At 46.9% G+C, this 11709-nt stretch overlaps 1 protein-coding gene across 1 annotated transcript in view; it reads right to left on the bottom strand.

Annotated features, from left to right (window-relative positions):
• Window positions 1–6691, bottom strand: part of SFTPC (surfactant protein C) — an 8533-nt gene extending 1842 nt beyond the window's left edge. The window contains exons 1-3 of the mRNA XM_015421074.1: window positions 6647–6691; window positions 5663–5803; window positions 2351–2491 (exon numbers count right to left, since the gene is read on the bottom strand). Coding sequence (XP_015276560.1) covers window positions 2351–2491; window positions 5663–5803; window positions 6647–6691 — 327 coding nt within the window. The remainder of the gene's footprint in view (window positions 1–2350; window positions 2492–5662; window positions 5804–6646) is intronic.
• Window positions 6692–11709: the final 5018 nt, after the last annotated feature.

The raw sequence follows: 11709 nt of genomic DNA, 5'->3' as shown, positions 1-11709 counted from the left end.
TGCCCCCCTGTTCTACCCCATCACAAACCATGAACTGATCCGGTTTGTCTGGCTCCTAAAAGTTTGTGATGATTTGTGGTTTGTAAACCAGGTGTGCCACGAACCGAACCACATTTTCCTGGTTCATGCCCATCCCCAATCCTAGCTCAGTCACAGTGACTCTAGGAAAGTCAGGAATCTCTCAGCTTCAGTTTCTCATTTACAAAATGGGAATAAGTAATCACCCAGATTTCCCTGCCTGTAAATGAATTGCTGCAGAGATGTATTTTTTAATTTATTTGGATTTATATCCTGCCCTCCCCGCAAGCGGGTTCAGGGCAGGTTCCAGCAATATAAAATACAATACAGTTAAAACCACATTAAAACAACAGTATAAAATAACATAACACAAGTCCTGAGTACCATGTAAACTCTAGCAGACATCAGATATCTTAGCGGTTAAGATGACATTGAAAATTTAAGGATCCAGGCCGCTGATGGGAGGCCAGCCAAAGAGAGGGGATGTTCGCTGCCTCAACCAAAAGCCTGGTGGAAGAGCTCCGTCTTACAGGCCCTGCAGAATTGTAATAAATCCTGCAGGGCCCTGATCTCATATGGGAGCTCATTGCACCAGATGGGGGCCAGGACTGAAAAGGCCCTGGCCCTGGTTGAGGCAAGTCGGACTAACAAAAGATGTTGATTAGTAGCCGGCTTGTAGCTACAGTGGGGCATTTTGGGGCCTGGCCCCCTGACTTCCATCCAGCACCCAGGCCCCCTGACTCTTTGGGCCACCTGGAGGACTCCCGATTCTCTGGGCCACCTGGAGGACTCCCCACCACCGCCCTGTCCCCAAACGTGGCTTGCTTCCCCATGTAGGCAAGCAGAGTGTGAACGATGCAAAAGTGAGTTCTTAAATTTTTACTGTTATTTTGTGATGTCAGTGCCCCCTGACTTATTTAAAGGCCCCCTGAATTACAAAATCCTGGTGACAGGCCTGATTAGTAGATCTTAGTGCTCTACGGGGCTCATATGGGGAGGGGAGGTCTTGAAGGTATGCTGGCGCCTGGCCTTATAGGGCTTTAAAGGGAAGTACCAGCACCTTGAAACGGATCTCGAATTTAATAGACAGCCAGTGCAATTCACGCAGCACTGGGTGGATGTGAGCCTGCACAGGAGTTGCCATCAACACCGGTGCTGCCGTGTTCTGCAGTAGCTGCAACTTCTGGAGCAGAGTCAAGGGCAGCCCCACATAGAGAGAGTTACAATCATCCAGTCTAGAAGTGACCATTGCATAGGTCACAATAGTCAAGTCTTGCGGGGGGGGGTGAGATATGAGGCCAACTGCCTGATCTGTCTCAGATGCAAAAAGGCAGACCTGGCAATGTTGGTGACCTGGGCCTCCATAGAAAGGAAGGTGTCCAGGAGCACCCCCAGGCTCTTCACCCTTGACATCAGGACCAGTGGAGCCCCGTTGAAGGCTGGGAGCCTGATTCCCTGTGCCAATCCCCCGCAACTCAGGTACAGGACCTCCATCTTGGATGGATTTAACTTCAGTCAGCTCTGTCGCAGCCATCCAGCCACAGCCTGTAACATCTTGTCCAGATCTCCTGGGGCCGTGTCTGGGCAGCCGTCCATCAGTAGATAGAGCTGGGTGTCATCCGCATACTGGTGACAACAAAGCCCCTATCTCCAGATAATCTGGGTGAGGGGGTGCATATAGATACTGAATAGCATAGGGGAGAGAATTGCTCCCTGCGGCACACCACATTCTGGTGGGTGTTGCTGGGATAACTCCCCCCAAATGCCACCCTCTGTCCCCGACCTCGGAGAAAGGAGGTCAGCCACTGCAAGGCAAGCCTCCATATCCCCATGTTGGTGAGGGAGTGGGCTAACACATCATGGTCAACCATATCGAACGCTGCTGACAGATCAAGAAGTATCAGCAGCACCGATCTGCCTCAATCCAGATGTCTCCAGAGATCACCCACCAGGGTGACCAATATCATTTCTGTCCCATGGGCAGGGTGAAAGGTGGACTGGAAGGGGTCCAAGATCTTAGCATCCTCCAAGAAAGTCTGAAGCTGCGTTGCCACTTCCTTCTCTATTACCTTACCCTCTATTACCTTACTCCAGCTAAAAATATTTTGAAAATTTGAAAGTGCCATATAACTTAATAAGAATAATTTCTGCAGCCTTAAAGGTGAGAAATTTCCTCCAAATGAGAACAGGGGAGGATCTATGCTTCTAATAAGGGCTTGCAGGCCATGAAAATGTGCATCTGAAAATGTGAAACAGCAGTTGTGTGATGCTCAGTCTTGCCCCTCAGGGATTTCCCTTTCGAAGTTGCCAAACACATTAAGCAAAACCTTACATTACTGTAGTCATACACCACAGTGGCAGAAGTGTTGCCATCCACACGGACATGGAATGTTGCCAGCTTCTCTTTCCGGGTCATGGAAAGGTGCTGCAGAGAACTGTCGCCATCCAGACCTTGAATGGTCATTTGCAGGACCTAGATGGTACAAAGGAGCAAGGAAGAGCATAGGAGAAGAAATTTGCATGGATCAGAAGAAGAGATCAAGGGAAATGAGAAGATAGCCATCTTTTGGAAAGCTAATAGCTAAAGGAGTTGCTTTTAAATAACCTTTAGTGGCTTTTAATGATAGGTTATTACTAGCTTTTGAGCACATCCCATCAGTTCTAGTTGGAGTAGCCTGCAGAGCAACCAGAAGTTTGAGTTTCACCCGTTGGCTGGGCAGCAACGGTCGGTGGGGGGGGGGGGAACACACTGTAAAGGAATGCTGTTTGCTTAACTTTCTGTCAGGGTTCCTGTCCACTCCTCTGCATATTTGTAACAAAACAGATATTGCAACAGCATCATAACCAATGCTCCCTCTAAGCTGTGGAGTCTTGTGAGCAAAAATTCTACCTTGCGAGCCACTGGCGTTAAAGTTGTGAGCGAGCAGTTTGGCTGCTGCATAAATTAGTTTGCTCTGGAGCCATCCTTCCTGAGCTAAGGCAAAAATGGGTGAGCTGGAGGCTAAAAAACTGTGAGCTAGCTCACACTAACTCAGCTTAGAGGGAACACTGATAACGCACCTGTATTCTCTCCTAGGAAGGAGACCCCTTGGAACTTCCTACAACTAGTGCAACTGGGAAACTAAAAAGAGTGTATAGCAATTGTTTGTCTAAACAGTGCAGGGATGAGAGTTTCTCCTTTCTTTCACAGCCGATGTTTTGTTGCTTTTACACGATTCAGCCTAAGATAATAGGAGACAAGGAGCTCTTTGCCAGAGCACTTTGGCTGTATTTCCAGTGGGAAGAAGAAAAGCCAGAGCTATTCCCAGTAAATTAGGTGGAAAGAAACAGTGTGAGTCCTGACTAGCATAATTTCCTTGAGTCTTAAAAACTTGCATCGTTTGCACATCTGACATTTTCAGTGGCTGCAAGACTGGAGGCATTGATAGAGATGCCAGCCATTGACTGGGGCACAAAACTGACATCAGTGATCAAAGAATACATTGATGAAGATCAAAACAATGTTGCCTTATGGGACATTTTCTTATTGATATGGATTAACTAAGCATGCTTTTGAAGGTGGTGAAAGAAAAGCTGAGTATCAGCTTGCTCTGAGGCTTTATAAGGGCAGTGAGCCAGGCCAAATAAAACTACTGCAGCTCCTCAGTGGCACTGTGCCTGCAACCCATAGGCGTAATCTTCGTGGGGGCGGCGGGGCGTGAGCCCCCGCCGAAATTTTCAGGAAGGTACTCAGCCTCCCCCGGGAGCCACCCTTACTCCTAGCAAAGCAATGCCTCTGGTCGAGCCCCAGCCCCCCCCGGGAAATTGGAAAGTCTACACCCTTGCATACACAGTTTGGCACATTTAGTCACTGAATATGGCTGGGGGGGGGGGGGGGAGGTTGAGTATTTGAGGGAGAAACGAAAGAACAGTCAGCCTGAGTAGCAAGAATGGTGCATTTCAACAGCAGCACCCTTTGCTTTCTTTAACTCATTCAAATGTCAGTTTCTAGGGGAGAGGGTATAGAACATGCACTACACATACGAATGATTAGTTATGGGGCACTGTTGAGAGTATATATTCCAATATAACCATGTCTTTTGTACAAAAAAATCCTGCAGAGGGCAGCAAGCTCTAGCTAGACAGGAATGTTAGAGGGCATACCTTTATAAAGGGGCTTCTCCTGTCTGCAGGTGCTACTGTTGGGGTTTTCTGCTAGAATAGTCAAGAACTTTCTCTGAGGTAGCAAGGCTTATCTCTTCTGATTCCTGTCCAGTTTGTTAGTTCATAAATAAAGCTTTCTTTACTTTTAATCAGTTCAGTGTCCTGACTGCTGCATAGGCACTCTACCAACAGGAAGTATTAAGTAACCAACTGCACACTCCTAAGAACTGGTCTGTAACTTACTGGAAAATTTCCCAGTGAGTTTGTTGCCCTGGATGCCTCGCTGGTGGTCAACATTCAGCTGAGCTCAGCCACACTGGCATTGGCAGCACTGCAAGGCTGCTCAGGCCAATCACACACACAAGCTTGCCTGTTGGCTCCTCCCCTTCTGATGCCAGCAAAGGCGCAGACAGAGGCATGGGTCCACTTTTACCATGGTCACCAGCGATGAAAGTAATTTACATTTCTGGCTGGTACTTAACATAAGAACATAAGAGATACCAATGTTGGATCAGGCCAAAGGCCCATCCAGTCCAACACTCTGAATCACACAGTGGCCAGAAATACCAGTGCCATCAGGAGGTCCACCAGTGGGGCCAGGACATTAGAAGCCCTCCCACTGTTGACCCCCCCAAGCACCAAGAAGACAGAGCATCACTTGCCCCAGAGTCCCTATCTATACCTTGTGGCTAATAGCCACTGATGGACCTCTGCTCCATATGCTTATCTAATTCCCTTTTGAAGCCGTCCATGCTTGTAGCCGCCACCACTTCCTGTGGCAGTGAATTCCATGTGTTAATCACTCTTTGGGTGAAGAAGTACTTCCTTTTATCCGTTCTAACCCGACCCCTCAGCAATTTCATGGAGTGCCCATGAGTTCTTGTACTGTGAGAAAGGGAGAAAAGTACCTCTTTCTCTACCTGCTCTATCCCATGCATAATCTTATAAACCTCGATCATGTCACCCCTCAGTCGTTGTTTCTCCAAGCTAAAGAGCCCTCTCTCTCTCTTGCGTGTGTGTGGGCTCAGTGCAGAATATGGGAGGTACCACTTTGATACAATTTCTAGCTGGCAATCGGTACCCACTTACTTTTACTCCAGTTGTCACGAGTCCTGTTCACGTGTTACAATGGATACACATACAGCCTGCATGTATGTGCATACACCTGTCCATACAAAAGAGCCAATGCACATTCTTTACAAATGAAACCGGCGATCAGTACCTGGATAAAAGGTGCTTTTTAGTCACACATTCAACTGTACATGTGTTGAATATAACATGAGAATTATTCAACACAAGTATAAAGAAAAATCGAGTGTACGCCTTACATGGATTGTACATGCATTCACTGTAACTAGTGGACAGGGCTGGTATTGTTGTGGGTTGGGTCTGAGCCAAGCAGTTCCTGCCAGCAGCACAGGAGCTGCTTAGCCTTGGAGGGTTTTACTGTCACAATCCACCCCTGAGATTCCTGTACCTGCGGCCATTTTACTGCACTTACCGTTTCAGTGTGCTTCTCTGTTATATGCAGGCCCATCAGAAGGAAGCCCAGAACAACTAAAACAATCACTACCACCACAACCACAACAATCAAGAGCTTCTTGCAAGGGAGCCCAGGGAGTCGGGGGGATGCAGTATAATCCTGCAGCAGCAGAAAGAAAGAAAGAAAGAAAGAAATGGAAGCACAGTTATAATAATGAATGTAGTTCATTTCGCCTGAGGTAAAACAATTGGCTTGAAGTGACGATTAAAAACTCCATTGAAAAACAACAAACGCCCTGCACATAGAAAAAGAATGTAAGGGCAAAGCCTATGCTGGATCCCTTCTTGCTAGATTTCTATGCCGAGGGGCTATTTTTTTACATCGACTATTTAGTCATGAGAGCCCTCCCTGCAGACTGAAGTGGCACAACCCAAACACGGTTTTACCACCTAGGCCACAGGGGAAAGTAATGAGAGCCAAAACATATGCTTTAGGGGGAATTATGAAAGGTTGGGATCGGACTGAAGTGGCACAACCCAAACACGGTTTCACCACCTAGGCCACAGGGGAAAGCAATGAGAGCCAAAACGTATGCTTTAGGGGGAATTGTGAAAGGTTGGGATCAATTCACACAGTCTTTGTTGCTGTTTGTTTGTCCTCTTCCAATTGACAGGTGAACCTACTGAGAGGAAGCTTGGGTGGCAGATGAAGAGAGCTATAGAAGGCAGATGAATGGGAGTCGGACTGATCTGACTCAGGGGGCACAACCCAGTGGAACGTTCTACTTTATGAGTCCCAGTGGAATTAACTGGCACTGTCTTGTGCAACTCCTATACATTTCAGCAAGATACACGAAGGGGAACTTCCTTCTGGATTGTGCTCATTGGAGTTTTGGATCATAGGGACTAAAATTCCAAGGGCCAGCTGTAGTTGCCATTGCTATGGCTTGGAAGCCGCACTTGCCATGAGAAGAAAGAAATTACTCCAGAAGGAGAGACTTACAGGCGGTGCCTCCATCAGAAGAACCTCCTTGCCGTCAGTTGCCATTCTTGCCTATTCTGAGCGGGTTCTTCTGTGCTCTGTTTTGCTCCTTGGAAACCTTCTGATATTTATATCAGAAGGTGGGAACTAAATTTCTGTGGGTAACACTTTGTCTCTTTGACCCTGCTGTTGGCTGAGAGCCATATTTGGCTTTTGTCCTTTGATCTGGGAACCTGTTTTTCACTGAGTCTTGGTAAGTGGACTTGAGTCAGCCAAGAACCTCTGAGGAAGCTTGCCCAAAAGCACAAGGGCCTCTTAGCAGCAAAAGGCCTCTTTGTCTTCTGAAGGTTAAAGTGCTCTAAAAAAAGGCTAGTCACACTCTCACAAAGTTACAGGCTCCACTTGTCAATACAAGCAGGATTAAGGGCCCTTCTTGCTTTTCTTTAGTTGTGCCACAAAGTTCTTGAGATGTTCTAAGGGAGAATGTGAGAACTTGATGTGAGGTTTCAAAATGCATAAACTTCTTAGCCACAGGTACAGAGAAGGTATTAGGAGGGGGGGCACATCATGTGATACAGCAACTTTCACAGTGAATATGTTCAAACATAGCTAGCTCAAAAGCCAGAATCACCTCTGATCTAAACATCTGATTTGTTCATCTTGAATGGCTTTGCAGCTGTGGAATTTCATTTCCTTGTGGTGGAATTTCATTTTCCTGGCCTCCAGGCGCTTTTGTATCTCTGCAGTAGATGAAATCAATTCTACCCAAAGTCACATTAAATGATATGAGGGGAGAACTGTGCCTCCCATAGGGCTGTGTGAAAATTGTCATGGACTTGATAACATGGACTTAAATAAACACCAAACAATATGAGTTAACCCCCTCCACAATTTATAATTGTTGGCTGACTGATTGATTTGCTCACTTATACCATGGGCTGTCAAGCAGCAGGAAGAGACAACTGGACTGTTGGGGACAGACGTGCAGGAAAGGGGGAAAATATGAACTGCCATCATGCGCTGTGAAAAGGTGTGCATATAAATAATGCCAATTGCTGTTTGAATGCTTGAGAAATATAACCTGATGAACAGGTTTGCACTGTTCACAAACAGCAAACTCACTGCTGGACAACTGGCTCCCTGTTCATGACTGGTGAACAATTGGTTAGCTGAGCCAGCAGGTATTTGATTGCCCCTTGCTGAAATGAGAGTTAGACCCAATTGAAGGAAGCAGTATGAAATAGATGGCAGTGTTTGGCTTTGTTGGTGAAATGTAGGGCTAGCCAGAAAATTCTGACACCTGAGGCAGAAAATCCAAACTGTGCCTTCATAAATATTTAAGGCACAGTTCCCCAGGGAATTCTATATAAACCTCTTTGCAATGAGGGGGAAGTGCACAAGAGCATTACGTTGTGACTGAAAGATTTCACATACCATTGGATTTTATGTTATCATTGTGCTATAAGTGATAATTCACCTCTTATCTTGACCATGCAGGTAAAATATGGTTGTGAATTACTGCTATAGCACTACAGTAGCACAATATTACAGTAGCACGATACCTAATGTGTGTGGATGCAGTCTTATGCCAGGGTTCAGCCTGCGAAGATGTGCATGAGATGGGGGAAGAGAAAGTCATCCTTCCCTATCCATTATGCTATTGCTTTTGAGTCGTGATGACATGTAGGAGGATTGCATGTGATAGAGATGCGCTTTGAAGCAGCTGTCTTTCTGGATAACCTGCTTTGTTCTCCCCCTGCCTTGTCCTCCCCGAGGTGTGCAAGTTGTCTCCCCTGCAGAGGATGGCACAAGTCCCATCCTCCTTGGGAGGCCCTGCATCTTGTTTGCTCGTGTCCATCCGGCCCTTCTCCAAAGCGCTAAGAATGGCCTTCGCACTCTTTGCCTTTTGTTGTCTGGGACTCAGCTGTGCCTGGAACGAGAGTTGTTTGTGACCGTGCCACACTCACACTCAGCGCTGGCAAAGCAGTTCGTGTGCCATAAATTATTTGACAGCCACTTGGACCTGCTAGGATCACTGGGGACGAAAGAGATGAGGCAGCACAAAAGGCTGGAGGCAGGGAGGGATGGGGGAGCAGCAGCAGGGCGAGACGCAGAGATTGTGCCTGTTACAGGCTTTTGCAAAATATTGTTTATCTGTGACTAACACAATGCTCATTGTTTTGACATGTTTATAGGTAGGAGGGGCTGGATATTGCGGACATACTAGGAGCTATAGGGCATCTCTGCACAGAAGCACTTAGCCCCTGTGGGATCCCTGTTAGGAACAGACAAGCCAGTGCAAAGAGTGGAGGACGGTTGGTCTTCACTGCAGCCAGGATCACCAACTCTGGGTTGCGTATTCCTGGAGATTTGGGGGCGAAGCATGAGGAAGATGGGGCTCAGTGAGGAGAGAGACCTCAGCAGGTTATAATGCCATTGAATCCACCCTCCAATGCAGCCATTTTCTCCAGGGGAACTGATCTCTGTAGTCTGGTGATCGGGTGTAATTCTGGGAGATCTCCAGGCCCCACATGTAGGTTGGCAAGCACAGCTGCAACAAGTGTAATGTATTGAAATGATTACATGAATCACCTCATAGGACTCCCATGTTAAGCTTCGAGCCAGACCAGGGCTCCTCTGAGCGAACTTCCTATTGGTCGCTTCGTAACAGCGACCAATCAGAACGATACCATTCCCTAGGAGGGAAAGACTCCCATTGGTCTTTATTCTAGCAATCTCATTGGTTGTTATTTGTAAATAGGCGTGGCTACATTAGCCCGGTTATGTTTAAAAGGAGGGAGGGATGGGGGAGCAGCAGCAGGGCGAGACGCAGAGATTGTGCCTGTTACAGGCTTTTGCAAAATATTGTTTATCTGTGACTAACACAATGCTCATTGTTTTGACATGTTTATAGGTAGGAGGGGCTGGATATTGCGGACATACTAGGAGCTATAGGGCATCTCTGCACAGAAGCACTTAGCCCCTGTGGGATCCCTGTTAGGAACAGACAAGCCAGTGCAAAGAGTGGAGGACGGTTGGTCTTCACTGCAGCCAGGATCACCAACTCTGGGTTGCGTATTCCTGGAGATTTGGGGGCGAAGCATGAGGAAGATGGGGCTCAGTGAGGAGAGAGACCTCAGCAGGTTATAATGCCATTGAATCCACCCTCCAATGCAGCCATTTTCTCCAGGGGAACTGATCTCTGTAGTCTGGTGATCGGGTGTAATTCTGGGAGATCTCCAGGCCCCACATGTAGGTTGGCAAGCACAGCTGCAACAAGGTTCCCAAGTTGCAGTGCTTTAGTCTTTCTTTATAGCTCCTCTCTAGGCACCCAAAGTAAAGGCAACTCAGTGTACTGTTTGTAAGAATTCCCTGTGTCTAAACCATCATGTTTTTCAGCTTCTCTCAGGTTTTTTCACAAGAGATTTTGACAATAAAATAGCACTGGCCACCATTAGGAATTGTATTTTTTGTAGTTCAAGTGTTCCTCCAATTTCAGAAATAGTTTGCCTACTGGAGAGAGCACGGGAGAAGTCATACACCCATAGAAGTTTAAATGTGATCCTCTATGGCAAACAGTGGCGTGGAGCAACGCATAATGTGCACCTTTGAAATGACATTTGTTCACTGGAACCCTTAGCCTTTAGTTTAAGGGCTCCATAAGGTTCTAGATTGTTACCTATACTGTTCACCATCAACACTGAAACTGCTGGGAGAGATCATCTGAAGATCTGGAACAAGTTGTCATATGTACACTGATGGCATATAACTCTGTCTCTCTGTCTCTGAAACAATCTAGATAAAATAGAAATTATGTGATTTGGGGAAGGGTTGCCAACCTCCAGGTGGAAGCTGGCGCTCTCCCAGATGATAGATCAATTCCTCTGGAGAAATGGCTGCTTTGAAGGGTGGACTCCATGGCATTATACCCTGCCCGGCCCCATCCCTCCCCAAACCTTGTCTCTCAAGGCTCCACCCCCAAATCTCCAGGAGTTTCCCAACCTGGAGCTGGCAACCCTAATTTGGGGTAAAACTGATCCATGAATAGGGTTGCCACTCCCCAGGTCCTGGCGGGGTTTCCCCTGGTTTTCAGAGCTTCTACCCATCGCCAACTAGCTGGCCAGTGGGGAAACCCCAACCCCAAACAGCCACATCTTGACACTGATGTCACCCAGACGTGACATCATCATGTTGGGGACATTGCACAGGATGCTCTGGTTTGAGGGCAAAACTCTATGGTAAATTTGGCCTAACACCATAGAGTTTTCCCCTCAAACCGGAATGTTGCTGCGCAATGTCACTGATGTGATGACATCACTACTGGGCGATGTCATCGTGTTGGGGACATCCTGGTACACACACCCCAAATCCCCCCGCCAGCACTGCAAAGAGACCTGGCAACTCTATCCATGAATAGGCCTTTTCTGAATGGGTTATTGTCTTCTTGAAAGAGCAGTGCTCCTAGATTCTTCTCTGACTCAACACATTTAGGTAGTGGAAGTAGTTTAGCACTGCTTTGTTACCAACTGAGGCTGTTTTGGCAGTAGTGGTTTCTTCTGGGGAAGTCATACCTGACCACAGTTGCACACACACTTTCATAACATCCATATTGCTCTACTGTAATGTGCTCTACATGAGGCTGTCTTGAAAGATTGGCCAGAATCTTCAACTGGTGCAAAATGTGAATCCAGAATGCTAATACGGCCTATTTGCAATAAGCGTATAACATCCATGCTATAGTTACCACTTTGCTGACCCAGTGAAATGTGCTGGTTTCCATCTTTGAATCCCTGAATGGTTTGAAACCAAAGTACCTAAAGAACTGTCTCCATCCTATATAATTGCCCAGGCTCTAAGGCCGAGTTCAGACTGGCAGTTTGGCGCGATATAGGCACGTTTCAGAAACGTTTCACAAACAGATTAAAGGTGCTGTTCACACAGGCACATCTGTCCGGCGTTCCCCAGCCGTACTCAACCCATCTCGTAACGCTTCACTCCCAAGTTTAAAAGATGCCAGGTGAAAGTGGTATCGAACCCAGGAAAGCCATCTGTGAGTTGGAACATGTAAGATTATCCCTTGTCCA

Source organism: Gekko japonicus, unplaced genomic scaffold (assembly GCF_001447785.1).
Source record: "Gekko japonicus isolate JY-2015 unplaced genomic scaffold, Gekko_japonicus_V1.1 scaffold13, whole genome shotgun sequence".
Taxonomy (NCBI): Eukaryota; Metazoa; Chordata; class Lepidosauria; order Squamata; family Gekkonidae; genus Gekko; species Gekko japonicus.
The sequence above is the reverse complement of the archived record's forward strand: the minus strand, read 5'-3'. Positions and strand labels throughout refer to the sequence as shown.